The sequence below is a fragment of the Prinia subflava genome, chromosome 4 (assembly GCF_021018805.1).
Source record: "Prinia subflava isolate CZ2003 ecotype Zambia chromosome 4, Cam_Psub_1.2, whole genome shotgun sequence".
Taxonomy (NCBI): Eukaryota; Metazoa; Chordata; class Aves; order Passeriformes; family Cisticolidae; genus Prinia; species Prinia subflava.
In genome coordinates this window covers 12056140-12079352 of record NC_086250.1, presented here as the reverse complement: position 1 = coordinate 12079352, position 23213 = coordinate 12056140, and the positions used below count along the sequence as shown (strand labels likewise).

At 43.1% G+C, this 23213-nt stretch overlaps 1 protein-coding gene across 3 annotated transcripts in view; it reads right to left on the bottom strand.

Annotated features, from left to right (window-relative positions):
- ITPR2 (inositol 1,4,5-trisphosphate receptor type 2) overlaps window positions 1-23213 on the bottom strand; it is a 243137-nt gene that overhangs the window by 204067 nt on the left and 15857 nt on the right. For all 3 annotated transcript variants that reach the window (XM_063395504.1, XM_063395502.1, XM_063395503.1), the window contains exons 2-5: window positions 10571-10641; window positions 2888-3003; window positions 1700-1786; window positions 888-1046 (exon numbers count right to left, since the gene is read on the bottom strand). In XM_063395504.1, the coding sequence (XP_063251574.1) occupies window positions 888-1046; window positions 1700-1786; window positions 2888-3003; window positions 10571-10641 (433 nt within the window). The remainder of the gene's footprint in view (window positions 1-887; window positions 1047-1699; window positions 1787-2887; window positions 3004-10570; window positions 10642-23213) is intronic.

Here is a 23213-nt window from a genome sequence, read left to right as displayed (position 1 = left end):
GACCAGGAGCTGGGAATGCAATCCTTCAGCTCTCCACAACAGATTGCAAAAGGAGTTGCAAGCAACCACACTCATCATCCTGGAGAGCATCCCAAGGGCTGGGTAACCACAAAATTAATGAGAGAAAATACATAAAAAAAGAGGCATTCCCTTCTACAAACCTAAGAAGGCTTTCACTGATTGTGCACAGGGGAAAGCAGCCAAACATTGCCAGCCAGGTCTATAATATAAAACCACACAAGTTCATCATCGTGTGGCCTTCCCAAAAGCAGATCTGAATTCTCCACATCAGGCACTTAACCAAGCCACAGAATGAAGAAGGGAGTTGTGATCTCATGGCACAGTCCTCAGATCTGCAGCAAACAGGTCTCCTGTGCATTCTTCCTCTCATCACTATGCAAGACTCTTGCCGAAACCTACCCAGAAAAGACTTTCCAGACTATTCAACCCAGCTCCAATCATAGATACCATTTTCACATCAGAAGGGAATACAGATTTAAAGAAAGCTGATGTATTTCCTAGAGACATTCTCTACTGACCTCTTGAAAAAAAATTACCCATAAAACTTAACAAAAAACCTTTAAAAAAACACTCTAGCATAAACTGTGATTTCTTGCCAGCTTTGCAAATCTGCACACAACAGGTAGACTTAGCAAAGATGCCCCAACAGAGAGGAGCTTGCTTGAAGGTGGAAACACATCAGATTCCAGACCATATAATTCAGTAACACTTTCCAGTTACACATGAAAGGTAATAGTCCCAATTACTCTTCTAATTTCTTCTTTCCTGAACTGAATCCATTATGAAATAAGCCTGCAGCAAAGAAATTGTATCTCCTGGAATTCTTCTCCCTTCTCCTTCTTAACACATGCAGTATTTCCACTTACATTGTCACCTTCACTCCTCAGTTTCCAGAAGGGCTGGATATAAAACCAGGAGCCCTCATTCCCTGCAGCATCCAGGGACACCCGCATGGCATTCTTCTCTAGCAGAGCTGGCAATCTCTTGTTGACTGTGAGGTATTTGTTGCTTTTTATGTGCAGTAGCTGGGAACAAAGAATAATTTTTAAAAAAACAAGTGGCTTTTTCTCCCTCCAGTCAAAAGAGGAGGCGCAGGCTTTCACACTGCAGAGATTTCTATAATAAAACTAGAAGGCACTTATCGAAGTATGCACCACTTTAGGAAAATAGATGATATATCTCAGATTGAGAGAAATGTGTCAGGGATCAATTTCACAGCAGGGCAAGGGTCCACTGCAGGGTTCCCTTCAGGAATTGCATCCATTACAGAAAAGTTGTATTGCACTTAAGAACATAGCTCCTGTCTCATTTATATGCCATGAAATACAGATTACTTCAGTGATTTAAAAGGAGCTGCACAGCACCTCTATAGCATGGTTTTGAAATAAGTCTTGAAAACAGACACATATTTACATTCAGATTCTAAACTGCAGCACCAAGAAATACACATAGAATTTTTATTATGACATATTATTTAAACAGGAATATGCAGCACTTCTGGTAGGCTTTGAAACAGGCAGAAAAGCACAATATTGTAAACTTCACCAAGTTCTGTTTACCTGACCCTTGACAACCCAGATTACAGCAGGTAGTTAGTTTCATTTTCACTGTAACCTTGAAATGAAACAACTGTTTCCTTTCCAATACTGAGAAGGCCGATGGATTTCAATAGGTTTACCTGGATGACATTGCTGTATTTTACAATTTCACCCAACAGTTTTCTGTTCTCGCTTTCATTCTGCTTTTGCTCCAGTTCTGCTGCATGCTGCAAGAGAATGATTATTTCTTTAGACTCTACAAAAAGTACCTGAGATGAGATACACAGTGCAAAAACAAAACTGCATTGCATTTAAATCCTGCAAGCTACAAGCATTTCGGTACTGAAAATATCAGCACCCAAATCCTCATGCGGATTCTGGTTTGTTTATTACCCAAAATAGAATCTGTCACAATTTACGGGTCACACCTGAAATGCAAGCTATTTAAAAATTTTCAAGCCCAAAAAATAATTCCAGGTGCTTTATTTCATCTTGAAGAGGACAAAAAAGGGCCTATGATTAGCTTTTCACTGTCAACACTCCTTTTACTAGTTGGGGTTTAATTGTATATAAACACGTGGACTTTATAACAAAACAAAAACAGGTCACACATGGCAACATCAAGATTAAACACAATGGTCTGGGTCAATCACAGCCACAGAGCAAACTCTCAGCTTCTAGCACTAATTTCTGTGTAACTCTGGCCACACACCACGCGCCCTCCTTGCTGTTTTTAACTGGAAGCACTGGTGACCTCTCCACTGCCCACAGAACTGTCATCCAGGTGTGACAGGACCTTGTTTTCACTCAGGCTCCTGCACTCAGTTATAACATCAGGCAAGCTGTTTTTCAGAAACAGAGGAGTTGCTCCATCCACTGTATTCAAGGCAAAATAGAATCTGCAAAAGGGTTCACAAAAGAATCACCTAGACTGAAGGCAAGGACAAACACACTTTTGAGAAATTTCCTGGCTAAAGCATTGAGGACATCTCTTCTGCCTAATTCCTGGTAAGGATTTTCAGCATTACTTAAAGCAGGGCTCCATTCTGATTTTAATAACTCCATTTTTACTTTATAAAACTTCTGCAAGCACTACCTTGCTTACAGCAAAGGCAAAACCTCCAGCCCAAAGTGAGATAAACACCAGGCCAGGGGCTATAAATGCCAGTCAGGAGGTAGGAGAGCTAAGGAGAATATAGAGTTGCTATGGTGGCATAATAATACCCATCACAGTGGTTCCCAAGGCACTTGTTATTATTCTTTCTGGTGCTATTGTAATTCTACAGCCTGCAGATTGAGATAAGATTACAAATACAGATGTCTCTTACTTGAAGTTTCTTCAGCAGTGCTGCTTCAGTATGGTTTCCTTGTTTGGCTTGCTTGGCTTTCCAGTACTGCTTCTGGGCTGAATATCTGTTCATAGGACACACCTTGAAAAGGCAGTCTGGGGAAAGATTGAAAGAAATACTCCTAAGTCATGTTGAAGGACATTTCCTTCATTTGTAAGTATACTTTGGTTGGGTTTTTTTGTCCAGAAATGTCCAGATACTGGTGTTTAAACACAGCCACCGAGTCAGCTTGGAGGTAATGATACATAAATAGGGTGGTACAACATTAGATTGAACCTAAAGCCTTTAAAGCCCCACACGTTCCCACTTCGTGCAATCTCTGTAAGAGCCCCAGGCTGTGATCCTGCCATATCTGCCTGCTGCTTTATTATCACCCCAACATCACAGATGCACTGACTGAAGGCACGTGAAACCTTGGCAGCATGGTCCTGCTGTCTGTGTGCCACACACTTGGCTTGCCCAGCTCCTCCTGAATCCAGCTCCAGCTGAATCCAAGGGTGGCAGGGGCATTCAGCAGCCACTCACCAAGCAGGATCACACAGAGCTTGGGTCTCCACATGCCTCCACTGAGTTGTTTTTATTCTTAGGGGGTTTTAATCAAAGTGACACAAGCTGAACATGACCACAGTCCAACAGAGCAGGAAAAAAGCAGGTGAGGAGAGAGGAGCCACCTGAACAGGATGGCTATGCCAATGAAAGAAAAGGATGAGGAGGAGGAGGAGAAGAAGGAGGAGACTGCAGCCAATGCTGAGATGCCAAATAAGAAATGAGGAGCAGCAAAAGAAAGAGAATTTCAATACACTGACCCTCATCCTATCTCCATGTGGAGTGAGGGGGCTGCAGATCAAAAAAGGAGAGAGATGTCTGGAATGAAACCAAGGGGTTCTTCCCTAAATGCTTGTTCAATTGTTCATCTTTATTTCCCAACACCATAATCAATAACTGAAAGTTAATGTTAATTGGCAAAAACTGAATTTTGTGAAATTCTCTACTCAAGAGTTTTGGGGTTTTTTTTGTCTAGTGACAGTCCTATAAACTGGAAATAGAGGCTTGTGATTCATCCGAAGCCAATTAGTTTTAGAATGATAAACAACATCTAGTCTTGCATAGTCACAATCATCAACTGCTCTAAAAGCAGCAAGACTTGACAGACACTTCACATAGCAAATGTTGGTAATTGTCCTTTCACACACCACATAGATCAACAGGCAAGAAGAGGGAAGAGTTCTGTTGTGGGAGTGATAAGGACATGCAGGACTGCCTGGGTGTTGCAGGGTGAAACTCTTCCCCAGCATGGGCTGCAGTCTGTGGATGTCAAAGGAAGGTCTGTCCCCAGCCACGAGCCCTCCATATTTCACTGGCACAGACACTCAAGCACTGGCTGAGGACTGACCCAGCCCCTGTTCAAGCAGCAAAGCTTGTTCACACAAAATCACCCTCGGTGGCAGAACTTTCCTTGGCACTGACCCAAAATGCCCACGGATTTGCTCCCTCCTCACAGCCCTGAGTTGCTGTTCCACAGAAAAGTCCTACAAATCCTTATCAAAGCAAACCCAGCCACTCTGCAAAGGTGTTTTCTTTCATTTTACATTTCTAATGGAAATTATATCACACAACCTAGAGTACACAAATCCCAGGTCATTTTTACAATATCCTGAAAACCAAGAAGGTAGGGGAAAAAACCCTCAAAGTGCTGTGTACCATTAAATTGTACTGTATATTATAGGATATTTTACCTGAAGTATCAGGATTTCAGCTCATAAGACAAAAAGTCTGCTATTACTTTCTGTCACAATCTATAAGTACCATGCTTTCTCAGAAGGCTTCATGAAACATTTATTTCTCTGAAGTAACAATACCTTCTTTTTATAGGACCAGTCTTCATTTCTCAGTTACTCCCCACACATCCTGCTACTTTGAGTAAACACTGTGCTTCCTATCCTCCTGCAGAGTCCCAACTCTGCAGGGTGACACCACAGCACAGTGCCACCACTCTGCAGGATGACACCAGAGCACAGTGCCACCACTCTGCAGGATGACACCAGAGCACAGTGCCACCACTCTGCAGAGTGGCACCAGAGCACAGTGCTACCACTCTGCACAGTGGCACCAGAGCACAGTGCCACCACTCTGCAGGGTGACACCACAGCACAGTGCCACCACTCTGCAGGGTGACACCAGAGCACAGTGCCACCACTCTGCAGAGTGGCACCAGAGCACAGTGCCACCACTCTGCAGAGTGGCACCAGAGCACAGTGCCACCACTCTGCACAGTGGCACCAGAGCACAGTGCCACCACTCTGCAGGGTGACACCAGAGCACAGTGCCACCACTCTGCAGGGTGACACCAGAGCACAGTGCCACCACTCTGCAGTGACACCAGAGCACAGTGCCACCACTCTGCAGAGGGACACCAGAGCACAGTGCTACCACTTTTTCAAATCAGTATTACTTCAATTGTATTTCCCTTCATTTATCAACTAAAAAAAAATTATTTGTTCCAGACAAGCTTTTTCCTATTTTATTTTACTTTTTAGGATTCCACATACATTGAAACCAGGTCATCTCATAATTTTTCTCTGGGGGTTTTTCCATTTATTTTATGAGTGTAACAACAATATGTAAATTGAAGCTTCATGATCCTAAACCTTGAGAGGGTGTGGAACAGTGCCTGCCCTAGAGATGCTTCAGTTCAAATAAACAGGAAAAAAAGAGAAGCTGAAGCATAAGATTATAAAGCAACTTTCTACCCCACAGCAGATCAAAAAGCCATTCCCTCCTGGAGGTCAGTCTAGCAACCCACTCATGAGACAGAACGTCTCTTCTGACTTCTCCAGACATTCCCAGATGGTCCTAGCTCCCAATCCATTACTTTATGGTGTTTTACATAAATGCTTCTCTTCCTGAGGATTAATTAAGGTTAATATCAAAGGTAAGCAAATAACACCTTCACTCAGGAAGTCTGAAAATGAAAATAATTCCTATTATACCCTTTAACTGTTTCTTGATATTGGATAAAGATGGTTTAGAACAATATTTGTGAGACGCTTTTTCTCCCTGCTCTCTCTTGGCTTTTTTGGGGTTTTTTTTAAGTGTTAGAAATTCAACTCTTGCCCACCATGGAAGATTTCTTTGGTTTGCAGAACTAGAGAAATTATCACATGGCTTTACTTAAACCAGAGAAATGGGTAAGTGGAAGCAACAGGGTGATAAAATCACAGTGTGTACAAATCTACTTGTTTTGGGAAAAAAAATAGACAGAAAGGTAAAAAAAACTAGTGTGAAAATGAAAAGGAAAAAATGTGAAGGAACAAGGAGTGGGGCAATGAAGAGTCCTAGGCAGGACAACAGAAAAAGCTATCAGGAGTCCAAGAAGGAAATAAAAGCAATTATGGAACTGGGAGAAACAAGAAGAAAATAAAAGAATAAACCAAAATTATGTAAAGGCAAGGAAAAAGAAGAATGGCAGATGGAAGAGAAAAGGGTGGGAGAAAGAAAGGAGGGAGTGTAGAGAAAGGTAATGGAAGGTAAAGAGAAAAGAACAATGTCAGAAAAACCTTAGATCAGACTAAAACCTGAAAGGCAAAGGAGGATATTTAGGAACTCAAGCAACACTTTCACTGCAGAAGCCCCAAGAAAAGAAGGGAATACAAGTTACAAGTAAGGAAGTTTAGGCCAGTTTAAAAACTTAAGGCATTTTACATTTAAAATAGGAGAGAGGTGCATGCTCCTTTTTCAGAGCTGCTAAATCTGACCAACAAGCAGGTCTTATCTGTGCTATTTTACACCTCAGAAGCTGAAAGTGTTTCCCACTAGGGACAGGAGCATCAAGCTGAAGCCTGTTTAGGGTCCCAGACTAAGGGAACCTGCAGCTGTGTGGCTCATGATGTGACTTTTCCTCAGAGGTACACAACTCCTGGCACACACTGTTCTTCCCAGTCTCTGTGAACCCAGGTCTGCATTTCTATCACCACACTCAGTGCCTTGGATCTCACCAGCTTCAGCTGGAATGAAGACATGAAGCACTTGGTTTGATCAGCCCCTTCAATTCCACTGCAATACAGTAAATGTTTTGTGGGGTTTTTTCACCAGGCTCCAGGAAACACGTGTGGGACCAAATCCCACCCTCCTTTGCACTGATGCAAACCTGGATGTGCATCCCAGTGTGACTGGGAGAGGAATGGGGAGCACAGCTTCTTCATGCGGACACAAAATGAGAAGCAACCACATCTTTCCTTAGCTTAACATGCTGCAGGATGTTCTGAAACAACCAGAATAGCAACCACCCACTCAAAAAAAAAAGAAAGTAAACACATAACAAAAATGAAACTGCTATTTTGAGACGCCTCTTTACATAGGCTTTCAGTTCAGGCCAATAGCTCAGTACCTTGATTTGGTCTCTGAGTGAACCCTGTAGGGGAGATAGAAGCAGTTCAAAACCACAGTCTTTCTTTTTTGTCCCTCCCACTGGGGAAAGGGTTGATAAAATATTACCAAAAAAGAGCAAACACAGTCCTCTCTGATATTAATTTTCAGAGTCAGTCCTTGAAATCTAAACATCTTGTTAGAAACATGTTTTTCTCATACTTCTTTGACTCCCAGGTCGCGCTCTAACCTCAAATCAACGCCAGTTCAGCTATCAGTGATAAAAACATTGTAAACCATACAGACAGCAGTTCCTATTAGTGAGGAGGCCCTCCTCATCCTGCTCTCAGATGCTATTTTCAGTTGCTTATGTCTAATCATTCAATTAATCATTCATGCCTAAGTCTTCCTTTCATGTTAAGAACCTACTTAAAGCAGTTTTTGTCTGGTTTGTTAACTTTGCTGCTTTAACTGAAAGCTATTTCCCAGAAGATTCTTGAGGAGAAAAATATGGATTTTGCTTAGGTTTTTGGTTGTAAGAATAATATTTAGCAACTCTTTTGCCTCAGGGCTCTGAGCAGAGCCAAGAAATTTAGCAAAGCATGGCAGAGATGTGCTTTTGGTTGCTCTCATGGTAAAGACATCTTCATGGTTCAGGGCACTAAATCTCAATTAGACAGCAAGTTTCTGCTGGGCTCTCAGTAGTGCTCCACCTATTCTCACACTTAGAATTTGTCTTAAAGGATGAAGGATGAAGCATCCAAATGATAGGTTTATCTTTCCTGCAGCCATCCTCCTGAACACACATGGATTATGGATACTTGAAGCAGCAGGAAAATTATATTTGATGCCCCTAACACTACAGCCATGCTGTTACAGAAGGGTGGGTTGAATAAATTAATGCGACAATTATATTTTCACTAATTTTGTTTCTCCTGCAGGTGTTAGAGACCTTATAGCACCTTTCAGTACCTTCAGAGGGCTCACAAGAAAGCTGGAGGGAGGACTTTTAAAAAGGACATGGAATGACAGGAGAAGGGGGAATGGTTTCACACTGAAAAAAGGTAGATTCAGGTTGGATATGAGGAAATTGTTCCCCGTGAGGGTGCTGAGGCCCTGGCACAGGGTGCCCAGAGAAGCTGTGGCTGCCCCATCCCTGGCAGTGTCCAAGGCCAGGCTGGATGGGGCTCTGAGCAGCCTGGGATAGTGGAAGGTGTCCCTGCCATGACAGGGGGCTGGAATGAGATGGGCTTTAAGGTCCCTTCCAATCCAAATCATTCTGTGTTGCAGCTCATCCAAATCTGCATGCTACCACCATGCCAGCAGTCCCAAAATTAAGCTATGGTGCACTATAAAGTAGAGACAACAAAGGAGTGACTGGAAGAAAGACTGCAAAGGGAGCTAAGCAGCAGCAGGGAGGAGGAGAGTAGGTACTAAAGAGTTTTGGGGCAGAGAGAGAGAGGGAGAAGAGGGAATCCCCAAGAAGAGGAGGATCTGAGTTAGAGGAAAGGAAAGGTTTGATGCTGTAGAGAAGAGGGAGCAGAGGCAACTGGAGATAAAGGGATGTGTTACGCAAGCAACATGCAGAGGTTACAATAAGGGACAGAGCCAAAACTGCCCACGACTAATGGAAACCTCTCCCCTACAGAAGCTGGGATGTAACTCAGGAGTACAGCCCCTGGTTTCCCCAGCAGCAGAAAACAGCTGTACATTTGTCAGTGTCCCAGCCCTCTCTGACATCTGCTCCACATGTGCTGCCACCACTGATGGCGAATAATTAGTGCTGGGAGTTCAGTCAGCTTCCACCCTGCATCAAAGTGCCCAAATCATCAACACAGAAACCTATCAACTTTTGCTTTCTTTGCCTTTTGAAGTTAGAAACGAACAACACAGAGCTGCAAGAAAAGAACTCTAATGTACTGAAGTTATAAAATCAAGCCCTCAAACACTAGATAGTGAAAAAATTATGGTTGTCTTTTTAAGCTCTGTTGAGATCCTTAGTTGTAGGCATTTGGGTGTATTCCACTATGCTATCACAAACCTTTCCCAGTGACCTTGGTCTCATCTAGAAACCTGGATATGCTCAACTTTAGGAACACATCGGGGTAGTCCAGCGACAGAAATATCGTCCAAAGAATCCCCACGTGATATTTTGTGCAACTTGGAAACTGTGAGTTACACACGTACTTGCAGGCAGTGAGAGGGTGAAATCACAGTTAAGTAGCCTGAAAGCCACACTGGATGCTACCCCCAGCTCTGCTTTAAAGTTATTCAGTCACACAAACAACTGAAATTTATTACTGCTAGTTTCTAAGTATGCATCCTCACTTTCTTGGTTTCCAGTATCTGCCAGTGTGCTGAATGCTCACAGCTGGAACTGGAACCAACTGCTGATGTTTCCTGAATATATAATGGAAAAAAGTCTGGAATTCTCTGGGAAAGCAGAACTTCCCCCTCCCAATGTTTTAAATGATTTATTTTTGCAATAGTAGCATAAACACTGCAAATAAAATACTATGGTTAAGCATGTCAGTGCAACCCCTGAAAATCATAGAATGGTTTGGAGCTGGATGGGATCTTAAAGATGATTGAAAATAGATACAAACAGCCACGAAACACATTTCCCTTGCTCTGAGTCAGGCAAGTCATACTCTCTTTACCTCAGAACCAGTGTGAATCCAAGCCCTTTTAAGCCAAAAGAGGCCCGGATCAGACTAGTAAGGCTCTGCTCTGACATAGTTAAGAGTACGTTTTAGCAGTCAAGAAGTAAAAACTAAATGTTATTAGTGCACTTTTTCCAATAAGCAAAAGAGCAGAATTATCCAAATCTACAAGGTCAAGTTGAAAAAAAATCAGATACAGTTTTAAGCAAAAGCAAAACAAAAAGCTGACAAAATATTTGGGGGTACTCCTTAAAATGGTATCTTATCTTGAAAAAAAATAAACAATCCATCAGCTCAAGTAGCTTTGGACCTCACAAGTTTCTTTCCCATTTACAGTGAGAGCAGGGCTGGAGCAGAGAGTTTGTAACAGAGCAGGGGTTCAGTGTTCAACACACAGAACAGAGCAAGCAGCTCTCGGACTACAGGAAAATTCAGCCCTTTCCCCATGTTTTCCACCTGCCTCTTGTGGCTTTGCAAATTTTGTATTTCGTTCTCAAAATCTGCCATTCATGTTCCAGTTTGAAGCTCTGTCCCTGTGTCCACAAACCCTGTGGGAAGTTACATGACAAAAGTGCCCAAGGAGTTAGAACAGCATCAGTCGGTCATGAAAGAGAAATGATCCCTGGTTACTGACCTCGGAACTTCTTTGGAGGATTAGCAAGGTCACCTGCCTCCGGCTGCACCACGCACCGGTCATCCACTAACCTAGAAAAACAAAAGTGATCACACTCACTAAAACATGCCATCAGTGTTTGTAAGTGCACAGACATGCCTGCCACACCACAGATCCAAAAACTTCCACATTTCTCCAGTGTAATACAAAAAAAAAAAAAACCTGAAAAACTCTGTTATTCACTTACTAAGCATAACCAAGAAAGTCTACATTTTCCTTATAGAGAGAGGATTTCTTCTACTGCACTGAATTATGGTCTGTGTTTCAGATCATTTAAATCCAGTTAAAATCCCTTTTGTCACATCACATACAATGATGCTCCATGTAAAATTTATGTTTTCCTTCATCAGAGCCATTAACCCTCAACCAGAAACAGTTTGCTGTCAGATTTTCCTCTTCACCATTTCCCATCCTTTTCCTCTGAGGAGACATGTGGAATTAAGGCTCAGCTCTGATCAAAACTCCCAAGACCACAGTTTCCTGTGCTAAAATGAATAAGCATTTCTTTAATCCACAGCAGAAAATCTAGATGACAAATCTAATATATTTCTTGCAATATTTTAGAAGTTAAATAAACAATAAAAATTTAAAATATGAATTGTTAAACTTATCTCAGAACTTCCTAGACATAAATTCAGCTTCCTTTCAGGAAGCATCCTGTAAATAATTTGCCCATTTAAAACAATTATTCAGGAAAATCATATTTAAGGACACACTACTGCCCTGCCACTTCACAGCAACATTCTTAGCAGCATTTTTGTTGGAAATTGCCAGAAAAAGCACAAATTGGCTTCAGCCAAGTTGCACAATAGATGCATTCAGCTTTCACTCAAGTTGGTGAAGGCTTTGCCTCCAGCCACGAGCGCAGCACACCCATGAATTTTCTACCTCTAGCAAGATGACAAAGTGTCCACTGCAGCTCCCAGAAGTAAAAATGACAAAGAATTTTGGAAGTCAGCAGTTCCAACCTCATAACAGACCTAAATGCAAGCATGAGGTGTCAGTGAGGAAGGGGAATTGAAGAAGCCGTTTCAGGAGCAAGCAGGGGCTCTTCGGGAGTTGTGTTCTTCACAGTCTAGGTTAGGCCAGGCTTAACAAGAACAGAGTGAGGTTTGGAAAGCAGGACTCAGGAAGAGTCCTGAAGGCATCCTGTGCTCTGTCCATGTTCTAATAGGCCAAAGCTTCCTATAAACAGCACCTAAAACGTGCAGTCACAGAGAGCTGACTGGAAAGGACTACCTTAACAGAAGCCTTGCCAAAGGATTTTAATGCCAAGGAGTACTTCTCACTCTCAACAAAATCTCTCAAAGGTTTTTAAGGAGGAACCTGTAAGGTTTGACTTCAAGCACTTCAGGTTGGAGGCATACAGAAAAGCCAACCACAACTCACAAGGAACCTCCTGTGTTCCTTAGTGACAACTTGTGCACCCTGGTGACAACCACAACTGTGGGTGAACTACAAAACTTTCACCATGGCATGTCAGTGCAGCAAAAGCCAGAGAGAAAACAAAGTGTTGGTGCTGAGGAAAACAAATGACATCCTGCACACTCCCTGAGCCAGCCAGCTGCAGTGCTCAAACACACTGTCCCTGAGGAGAACAGACATGCAACAATTAATATCAATCACTTGCTGCTGAGAATTCTCTAAAGCCACAAAGATAAGGACCATAAATGACTTCAGCAGCATGCAGGAACCAAAGACATCAGAGAAAACAAAGGAAAAAGGAACTGGTGCCACTTCCATCCTACAGACACAAAATCAGAGCACAGGACAATTGATTGACATGTGGCAGGGCAGTGGAATGACAGAGCAGGAACATTATCTCCCGAGCCCCTGCTCAGCACCTCAGCTTCTCACACCTTTGTTTCGTATAAAACAGGAGAAAAATCTGAGGGAAGTATTGCCTTGTTTATTTAGCAGTCATTAAATTAACAATTTAATCTCCAGCATTTCCACATAATGCCATTCATCCTGTATTCCAGCTCCATGACCTTCAGGGAGTCTAACAGCTCCTTGTTTGCTCTGGATGTGCTTGTTACTGTACAGTAGGGAGAGCTGAGCTGCACGCTGCACATGATGCAAGACTTCAGCCCGCCCTGTTGAGGGGAACAGAAGAGACTCCTCAAACACAGACCACTTCCTCTGATATGTAATTCAAAATATTCAAATCCCACTTTTATAATGAGCCAAAAGAGCTGCTGGTTTGTTACTGGCACCTGCAAGGTGGCTGTGTTAAACAAGCAGCAATTCAAGACCTCTGTAACCTGTTAACAAATCCATTTGAGACGTGTGAAACCAAACAACAGGCTTGGCTGCAAAAGGTCCTGGGCACCTGCAGTGACTGTCAGACCACACCACAGCAGGCTTTAGGATCACTTGCTTGTAGGTTTGAATAGGAGGGCAAAGTGCACCAGACCAGGCTTTTCAGATAAAGGCAGAGCTTATTGTATTATATTTATTGTATTATACCATAAAATGTGCAAGCTATGTAAACATAGTGATCCAAGTCATGGTGCCAATATTCAAGTCACTTAACTGTGGTACTATCAGAGAAGCTTTAACAAACTTCAAGGGGTTTAATTCCTCAGCTGGAGCGCAGACAATACTGCTTTGTGCTCTCTGCTGTCATTCAGCACCTGGCACATACAACACAATTGCATTTCAGTTTTCCATACATTGGCAGCACATAAATGACAAAGGAGATGCCTGCACATTTATGAAATGATCTCTAGCTGAGCTAGTTCTTTCCTGAACACAGTAAATACCTGGGCTTTGCACAATCGCTCCAAGTAACTGCTGTAATTAAGCTGTACAGTTCATTGGTGGGGCCTAAGATAAATCATCAGGAGAGTGAAAACAGTAATTACACCCCAGGACTTTACGCATGAGCCTTTGTATTCCGTAATTGCAGAATTAGGGGCTGAAAGCAACAACGCTCATGGGACTGCTTGTCACAGATGCCCAGTCATTCTCCCACTGAAGCCAGTGGAAGTTTTTCCACTCACTGCAGGGCAAGCAAGGGCAGTTCCTCATCACAATGCCACAGGCAGCCAACCTCACAGACCAGCAGGTGTTTAAGCCATTAAGGCCTCACAGTGTACAGAAGTGTACACAGCTACAGTGTACAAAGGCTCATTAAACAAGAATTGGAGCTACCTAAAGCAATGCCTAGGAGATAAGGTGTGCTTCTCCACAGAAGCAGGAGGGGAAAGCAAAGGCAGTTGCAACTCTCCACTACCATCACAGAATCCCAGGATGGATCAGGGTGGAAGGAGCCACAGTGGGGCAGCTGCTGCCACCTCCCTGCTCCAGCAGAGCCTCCCAGAGCACAGGGCACGGGATTGTGCCCACACAGCTCTGGAATATCTCCAGTGAGGACACTCTGTCCAGATGTCCTCTCTGGACAATCTGTTCAGTGTTAGGTCACTGCAGGAAGAAGGTTCTGCCCTATGTCAAGTGGTCAAAGCATGAACCTATAGAGTTCTGTACCTCTCTTCCTCTCCTTCCATTCTCCCCCATCATCTGGTGGAGTTGACGCTGTCCCTTCTCTGATGAAATGGGAGGAAGGACACCGGGGTGGGAGGAGCAGGACTGAGCAGCAGCAGTGTAACTGATAAGGAAGGTGTGTTGGCACAAGTCTAGCGGTGCCTGCGTTCATAGATAGGAATCATATATGTTCCATAAGTCTTTGTGTCCTGCAAGCTCCCCTGATTACCTAACACAGGCTAAAGGTAAATACACCAAAGGTTTCTAGGAACTTGCAGATGTAGTGCAAGAGTCAAGGAATAGTTGTACAGCTGTAATCCTAGAAGGACTGTTCCCTGTGATGAGTTATTTTAGATTTACTACTGAGATACAGTTGCATTCTGAAAGAACAAAAACCAATGTGAGAAAACAATAGAAAATGAATTATGGTGGGTTTCATGAATTTTAGTTCTCTTTCATAACATAAGATGCTTTTTAGGTTGTCAAAGAAAGCAGCCACATACTATAATTTATCTTAGCATTGTGCCTTGAGTTTCAAAAATACCACCCTGAAATGTATTCTGTCTCTTCCCACCAACAGATATTTCCACCCAATAATCATAGCCAATATTATTAAGTACAACAATACCTGAATAAACACATGAGCACACAGACTGTCCCATACATGGAACTGCATGTGTGTGTGTGTAAACTGTTAAAACATACAAGACCCAGCTGCTGATGTCTATTACACACTCAGTACCATTAATTCATCTATGGAGTATTTTACTCCTCAAAAACCTGAATGAACTAAGCTAGAGGTGATGTCTCCAACCTAAGACACTCAAGTTGCTCAGCTTTTACTCTTTCAATGGTATCATAATTTCAGTGCCTTTTTGAGCAGCACAAGGCCTGGACAGCTGCAGGAAGAGGGGTAAAGTTGCTGACAGGCAAGAGAATATCCAGCAAGAGAAGCTGGATATTTTAACTGCCAGTGGAGCCCAGCAACATATTTGTTCACAAAAAATGCTGAGGTTCCAATCCAAAACCACATAACCTCGACCTCCCCTCATGAGCAAAGGGGAGGCCCCCAAAGCCTCCCTCACTTTGCTCCTCAGATGTCCCTTCACACCACCTCCTCCACAGAAATGTTCCTCCAGAGCACCTGCCACCCAGAACACTTCTTTCCTCCCAAACTGCAGCACAAAGCCTCTCCAGTGCTCCACACATCCCAGCTACTGCTTGGGAAGAGAGGTGCAAGTCATACCACCAAGAAACCAACCAATAACGAACAATAGGTGATTAAAATTTTGCTGCCCTGGAAATCAAACATCAAATACCTAAGTGCCAAAACAATCAGATCCACCCAGTTCTTCTCCAAGTCCACCCACTTTTCATTTCATTGAGCCTCTTATCAGGCATCTAGGTCAGCCCACTTCTTGTGTGCTTCAAGCGGTGTCCTGCCAAAAATCTACAGTCATCCTACCTCACCCTTCCCAAAATGTGAGTTCATTCTCCTTTCTGACTACCAATCCTGCTTCGAATGATTTACAGCTCTATGATTTAGCCACGCTGTGTGAAATGTGTCCTTTTTCCTGTCTCTTCCCAAAGTCAAAATTTTCACCATCATCTTTTCACATCTTTTAGGGTCGCTTACTTTAATCCCAGCTCGCACAGAAAATGAAAAGGCTCTTCCTTGCACTTATAGCAGAGCTATTAAATCTCAGTACCATTTAGAAGATTACATGCTAAAAAGTCCTTTTGACAAATGGGAGGACACAGAACACAATATTTAAAGAACTTCATACCAGTGAGGTACAGCAGCACAGAGACAAGAAAGTCTGGCTCCTGCCTGCCTCAAACCTGAAGAACTTTATAGTTTCCTTTCTGAACAAATTTTAATTGCCACAAACACAAAGCATAAAACAGGTTGAAAGGAGTTGTTTAATAAACACCCTTACACTGGGAAAGCAAAATTGTATGCATCTAAAACATTCCAAACTCCTCAAGGTGTCTAAAACAGCAGACAAATTTCACCACGAACAATCTTCAATGTGAAACAAGGATGTGGGTGCATTTTATCTCAGCCACACGGAGCGGGAACACTCAGCCGTTCCCACTATCCCAAAAAATGCTTGTGTGGGTCACTTGGAATTGTATTATCAAATTGTATTATCAAATGGAGACACAAGGGGAGCAAGCACAATCCCAAGCACATACTGGGAAACAAAAATACCACCATACATGCAGGCAGCTCCACATTTGCACTAATAACTGCACAAATAATTAGCCCCAAAGTTTTTCCCTTATCTGATAGTACATTCATATATTCTTGTAACTGTACCTGCAGGTTTGCATGCCAAGGGGGAGTGGGGGGGGAGTAAAAGCAGAATTTTTTTCTGCTCAATTAAGTAATCCAGCTATAAATCCTGAATGTCATTTTGTTATTCAATTGTATTGTGTTATATCCAGTCATGCTTTTAGCTTGCAAAAGCTTCTGTTCAGTAGAACTTGTTTATCCCTTTTTATCACTATATTTACATTTAAAACATTGCACAATTTCAATTAAATTCTAAGAACAGAGCTAAAATAAATTATTACAATGGGATAAAATGTTATTTGGAGGTTACAGAGGAAAGGAGAAAGCATGGTTCTTAGATTTTAGTCTCAGTTTTGCAATTTTCTTGGCCTGCATAATAGGTAAGCCATTAATGCACCAAGAAAATGGTACAGAGCTTTGTTTGGACATACTAATTTTTGTTAAGTAAATGAACATTAGCACAGTATTTCAAGATCCTCACATAAATACAACATACATCAAGTCATTTCAGTGGTGCCAAGCACACCTATTTTCTGCTGTCAGAAGAGGACTGGGAATTGGTCACAGTCCCAAGGCTGACAGAGCTCAAGAAATGTTTTGACAATGCCCTCAGGCACAGGGTGTGATTCTTGGGGCTGTTCTGTGCAAGGCCAGGAGTTGGACTCAGTGATCCTTGTGGGCCTTACAGCTCAGGATATTCAGTGATTCCATGGGGAATTGGCAGTGGGAGGAGGTGTGCCAGCCTATCCCACCCAGCTCCCTCCCCAGGCACACCCAGTCCTGCTGTACTTCTCTACAACACCAGGCAGGTTTTGGCTTCAGTCTGTCTCAGTGCCTTTGATAAACAAATTACATTCTCATAAACCCAAGGAAATGGTTGATTTCTTCCTTTGTTTCTTTTCTATTTTTTTTAATATGAAAAGTAAGAGTCTGTCATACAAGGATGTTGCGACAGCCTAAAAGCATTTAATTGGAAAACACTTCCACAGGCAAACCCTCTTTTGGATGAAATTTGTATTAAAGCTAAAAAAACCTGGAATTATAAAATGAGTATTAGGAAAGCTTTCTGAAGGCTTTCTTTAGTGGCTTGCAGACCCACTAATAATGCGTATCACCTGGAGGACTGAGCATTTTTTCCATTACTAACATTTTCCTTTTAGGTGAAATCTTGGCTGTCTTTGAACAGACAAAATTTCCACCAATGTCTCTGAGGCCAGGATTTCACCCCCATCATCCCAGCTTCCCACAAGTGCACTGAGGGATGAAGTTCAAAGAAGCAGCAGTGTCAGCACCTCACACTGAGGGTCACTCATCAAAGATTTAATTACAGTCTAACCTCTGCAGCATTTCCACCTAATCCAGCTAACTACATATGGAATGCAAACACCGTAACAAGTCCAGGATTTGGTCCAAACTTAGAAGTAAATGAGAAAATCAAGATTACACACATGACTTTAACTCTGCTTGCTCACATCTTTAAACCACCCATAACAGGTCTGCAACTCAGCTCTCTCAATATAAGAAAGCACAGATAAAATAGAATTATTAGGTATATCAACCTAACACACAGAAACACTGACACTGGGACCACTGTGAACTAAAAATGAGGGTGTTAGAAGCAACCTTGCATCTTTATGTGAATTTTAGGCATGTAGCCCACTAACCAGTCCCTGTCACACTGAGCAGTTTAAATTTCCATGGTACACAGTGACTTCAGAAAAGAGACACTAGTAACAGTGTCACTGCTCCTAAAACCAAGCAGAACTCATTGCAGAGTTACCTATTCAGCCAGACACAGCAAAGCTAAGCCAGCAGCATAGGGAAAATAATCCAAATCAAAAGAAATTCTACGTTTAGTTTACAGCAGAAGAATCTGAGGTTCTTTCCTCAGCTTTGCGCATATTTGTGAATGGCCACTTGAAAGGACTGCTTTGAAGAACTATGTGCTATTAAAAGGAGTCAGAAAGGCTGGATCCTTCACTGTTAACAGCATTTAATGAAAATGGAGAGATATACCCAGGAAAACACCGCTGAGAAATGCCAATATCTGTCCAGTGATCACAAAGTGACTTCATCCCCATAATGAAAGCAGTCACACCTACTCATCAAAGTGGCAACACTTACTGTAGAAAGGAAGCATAAGCAAAGGAAAAAAATTAGGAGACTTTGCTGAAATAGCACAATATAAAAATATTGTTGTTTAAGCAGACAAACCAGCCTCAGATGCTACTGTAAGGCCTATAATGAACTTCAGCATCTGGAATGACAACATATACATAGGCAAACACATGCCTAGAAAAACATATACATACACAAATACACATGAAAATATTATCAGTCCTGCAAACACAGGTTGGAATGTAAATCCTGGAAAATGATCCAAGTTCTTTCTCCATTTTGTAACACAAACAGCAATAATCCAGTACACGTCATACTATGTAAAAATGTGAGTGGAAAATATTGCTCAACCAAAATGCTGACACTTTACACATTCTGCAGTGCACTTCACACAGGAGAGGTAAATTTTATGTGCCTAATTTTTGATTAAGTTAAAAAAACCCCAATTTTTCAGACAATACAGGTAACAAGACCTTCCATGTTACAAAATCTGTTATATGTCAGGATACCGAACAAAGAAAGGACTCACCTCATTCCAGAGGCCAACAATGGGGACAATGTGTGTGAACACATGCAATTCCACTGAAACAAGTCAAACAGCCCTTTTCTGCAGCAGCTCAGCACCTGACCCAGCAGTTTTGATATCCTTCCTTTAGTGTACCTTCCTTCAGCAGCCCCAGAAGATGTCTGCAGCACCAAGCACACTCACACAACAACATCCTGAGCTCCCCCACTCACAGCCCCTCTCCATGACATGTGCAATATCCTGGCACTGGGTGCACACCTGGGCTTTACAGGGGGAACATGAACCTTTCCTGATCACCCCCTTGCTGAGACATCTCTCTGGAATTACGGTGCTGCCTGGTTTTGCCTTCACATAAAAGGAGACAGGTTGAACAGCATAACCACCAAGCTTGTAGCCAGCATGCAATCCAGCTCCCAAAACCCTGCTGCTGGTTTCAGCCTTGACTTCTGTTCCTGGGGACAATGACTTTGGCTGGCAAGAATACCCTGAAGGTCTGCTCACCCTTTGATGTGTTCAGCTCCCACTGGTGGCAATGAGAATGGTGCACAGGAGACACTTCCACATTAACACGTGCTCCAATTCTCTCCACAAAGGATTCTATGATTTTTATTTTCACTTTGCAACAATAAATGTTTACAAATTTTTGCAGCTGGGATAGGTATTTTTGCATGTTCTCTTTGCTCTTCTCTTTCTTCAGCAGCAAGTGAAAAAAAAACCCTTCCTAACAGAAACCAGCTGAGAAGTCACAGTGGTTTTATTTATTTACTTGTTTTAAAACTGAGAAGAGTCAGTTTCCTACGGGGAGAGATCATTTTGGGAGCTGTTCCAGACTGTCTCAGAGCTGCTTTCCCAGTCGCTGAGAGCAGCTCTGGGAGCCCTTTGCCACACCTACCTCCGACCTGTTCACACTCTCTTGAGAGCCCCACGTAGCAGCACAGAGCAGAAACCTGAAGAGGAAATGCTTGGGAATGCTGTGGCCACAGCGGAAGGAGCTGGGAAGTAAGAAAGTCACGAAACAGCAGCCACAAGCAGGCTGGCAAAACAGTCACTTCTGTGCAAGTGGACAGGTGTGAAGTTAAGGGTGGAAAAGGAGCCTGTTGTACTTGTGGGAACGTCTCATAAAGTTCAGGAAAACTACATAACAAGCGTGTTCCCACCTCAAAACTGTTTCAGATCTTTCTCAAACTGACCACCAGGCAGGCTGGCATCTCCCACAAGGAGGCTACACTCACAACAGGAGTCTCACATGCCCAAGGACTCTCCCAGGCTCTGAGGCACAGAAAACCCCACATCTGCTCAGCAGAGCTCAGCATTCGAACCAGGGTGGCTGCACACTCCAGGAGGAGCTTCCAGAACCCCTCCAGCCCCATCCCTGCAGAGTGTCTGGGGACAGCATTAGTGGAAAAATCACTCCAGGAAACACTTACACCAGTACAGGCTATTGCATCCAGCACCCCAGAGCACACAAGAGCAGGTGTGATATTTATTTTTGAAAGTTTATTTATTAATACAGATTTTTTTGGTCCACCTGAGCTCTCAGCAATGACACTGCTGAGCACCAAGGAGCTCTCAGACTCTCCAGCTGTGCTGTCAGCTGTCAGTCAGATCACCTTCTAAGGTGTGTCCTAACAACAAGCTCTGTTACAAAGAAATGAGTTTGGCCTTTTACCTTCAGGCCCTCCAGTTCGGCAGCATTCTTTTCAGCTGAAGGAAATGCTTCCAGGTCTCCTCGCACAGCTTTATCCTGACACCTTAACGGAGGAAAAACAACTGCAAATAATCAAACTTTCTACTGGGAAACTGGAGTCTTTTATCACTTACATACCTTTACTGGGAATTAACTGGCAGAGAAACAAAGAAATCAAGTTTTCTAGAAAAGCCTGCACTTGGTGATATGATAAGCGGAACAATGATATCCACTTCATTTTTCCTTTTTAACTGCAATCCTGCTGTACACACATACACTTATCAACACTCATGCTACAAATCCCACAGAATCCATGGCTTTTAAAGATGCATACTGTGTTTGACCTGGGAAAAAGGAGCATAGTTCCTACTTCTGGATCAGTATCAAACACAATCCGGGCACACACAGCGCACCTTCTCCCTCCTGTGCCAAAGTATACCTCAGAAAGCAAAGGCAAACCAGCTCCAGGGTTACACCTAACCCTGTTGCAAAAGCTCTTCAAGCCAAAGCAATCAACTGTAGAAGAAGTGTGATGCTGTCACAAATTTTATTCCAAACCATGCCATCTTTGGTATCTTTTCTATTGGTCTCCTTCCTCATGCTGCATTGAGAGATATTAAAAACCCCTCTACTTTCACTGGAAAGGAAAAGAGTGTGTGTTCCTTGCTGTCACCACTGCCCTGAAAAAAGTGAAAAATGGCCTCCAGTTCTGAGAACTCAAAAACCAGAAGACCAAGAGAACAGATGCACACACAACTACTTTTTTAAAATCTCACCATTTTTCAAACCCCTCTCTTTTGTTTCTGGGGGATCTGAGTCATAATTTTCAGAAGCAAACAGGAAGCCCTGCAGACATCTCCAAGTATTTCCTCTCTCCACCCTTCCACCCACCCCTCTTGTCTTTTACATAATTTCTGGAGACTTTATTAATCCTTTTGCTCTGTTAGCAATGAAATAGCACTTCCCTACACCAGCTCCAGTGCGCCAAGGTGCAAGAGACCCTCCTTTGCCCAGTTCCAAGGGAGAGATGTCCTCATCCCCCTGACAGGACAAAGCAGGGCTTTCCCTGCCTGAGGAAGCCTGGCCTTGGGGGCTGGCAGGAGCCAGCTGTGGGGAATTCACTCCCACTCCCCACAGCAGAGTGGGACCTGGAGCACAGAAACAGGATGAAGAAGTGTTAGAAGGTAATGTGCCGGGAAAGCCTTTTTACCTCACTCCATTTATTACGGCGCTTCCTTTCATTGTATACATGGGAAAAAAATAACATTTCCCCTTCTGCACTCACCGGCAGGACCTGTCAGAGCGCCGGGCAAGCAGCTGCTCGGCGGGCTGGGCAGGAGGCGTGGCAGAGGGACAGCCTTGGGATGAGCTCCTCTGCACGCAGAGAGAGCCCTGGCTGCAGCACACAGGGGTTTTAGCTTGTCCTGAGAGAAGTTCTTGATGCCCTCAAGCAACAGGGGGTGAGGAAGGGCAGAATCCAAGGTATGGGAAAAGCTGGCGATGGGATGGCACAGGGCTCCAAGGCACGAGTGAGGGGGACAGAAACAATATGAGGGATGACAGGAGAAAAGAAATGACCTGGTTTGAAGAAGACCATGGAGCTCCCACAGTGAACTGGAGCAAGGTCAGAATGTGATGGGTGGTGGACTAAGTAGCCACCAGTCCTTATTCCTGCATGACCAACTCTCAACCAGGATGGTGGGGACCACACAGAAATGCAATGGAAAGCCCCCTGTTTCCCTTTTTAGAGATGTCAGCTCTCTCTGTCCAGAGCAGACAAAGTAAATAGGATACATTTTAGCAGCTCTTCTCAGGAAGAAGGTATTCTGTTTTTCAGGGTGCTTTGTGTATTCCATCTCTTTGTGTCAGTGTAAGGTCTTAAATGCAATTACAGGCACGCCTGAGATCCTGAGGTTTATTTTCATGACACCCCCAGTTCCCATAGAGACTTTGTAGCAGCAACTGCTTCTGCACACTCTCCCTGCGAAGGGAACTTGGACACAAAAACAAGCATACCAAAGCTCACATCTAGTTTCAAGTTAAACTAATTGGTACAAACAACCCCCATTTTAAAAGTTCTAATCTAACATGGTGCAATAATATTTACCACAGTAAAACTATTCTAGCCTTTTCCTTATCACTCCACAAAGCTCTCAGACACATTATCACAAGAGCTTAACCTGCTGCCTGGCACATTAAGATTAAAAACCTGCCCACTGCCTCAGCTACTATTCCCTATTCACTTGTGCATAGTAAATAATACTCCACAGCTATAAGCTGATCTGAAAAGATAGCAGAGCACCCAGCCCAAAAATCGCTCCATTTTTATCACCTCCCAGATTTTATGACCTAATCAAAAAGCCAATCGTCTGTCGCTGTGGTGTAGCTTTGCATATGGTTACACAGTTCCTTTTCCAAGTCAAACAGCACCACATTGTCTGGGATAATCTCATCCACTCACATAAGCAATTAGTCTGCTATATTTTGA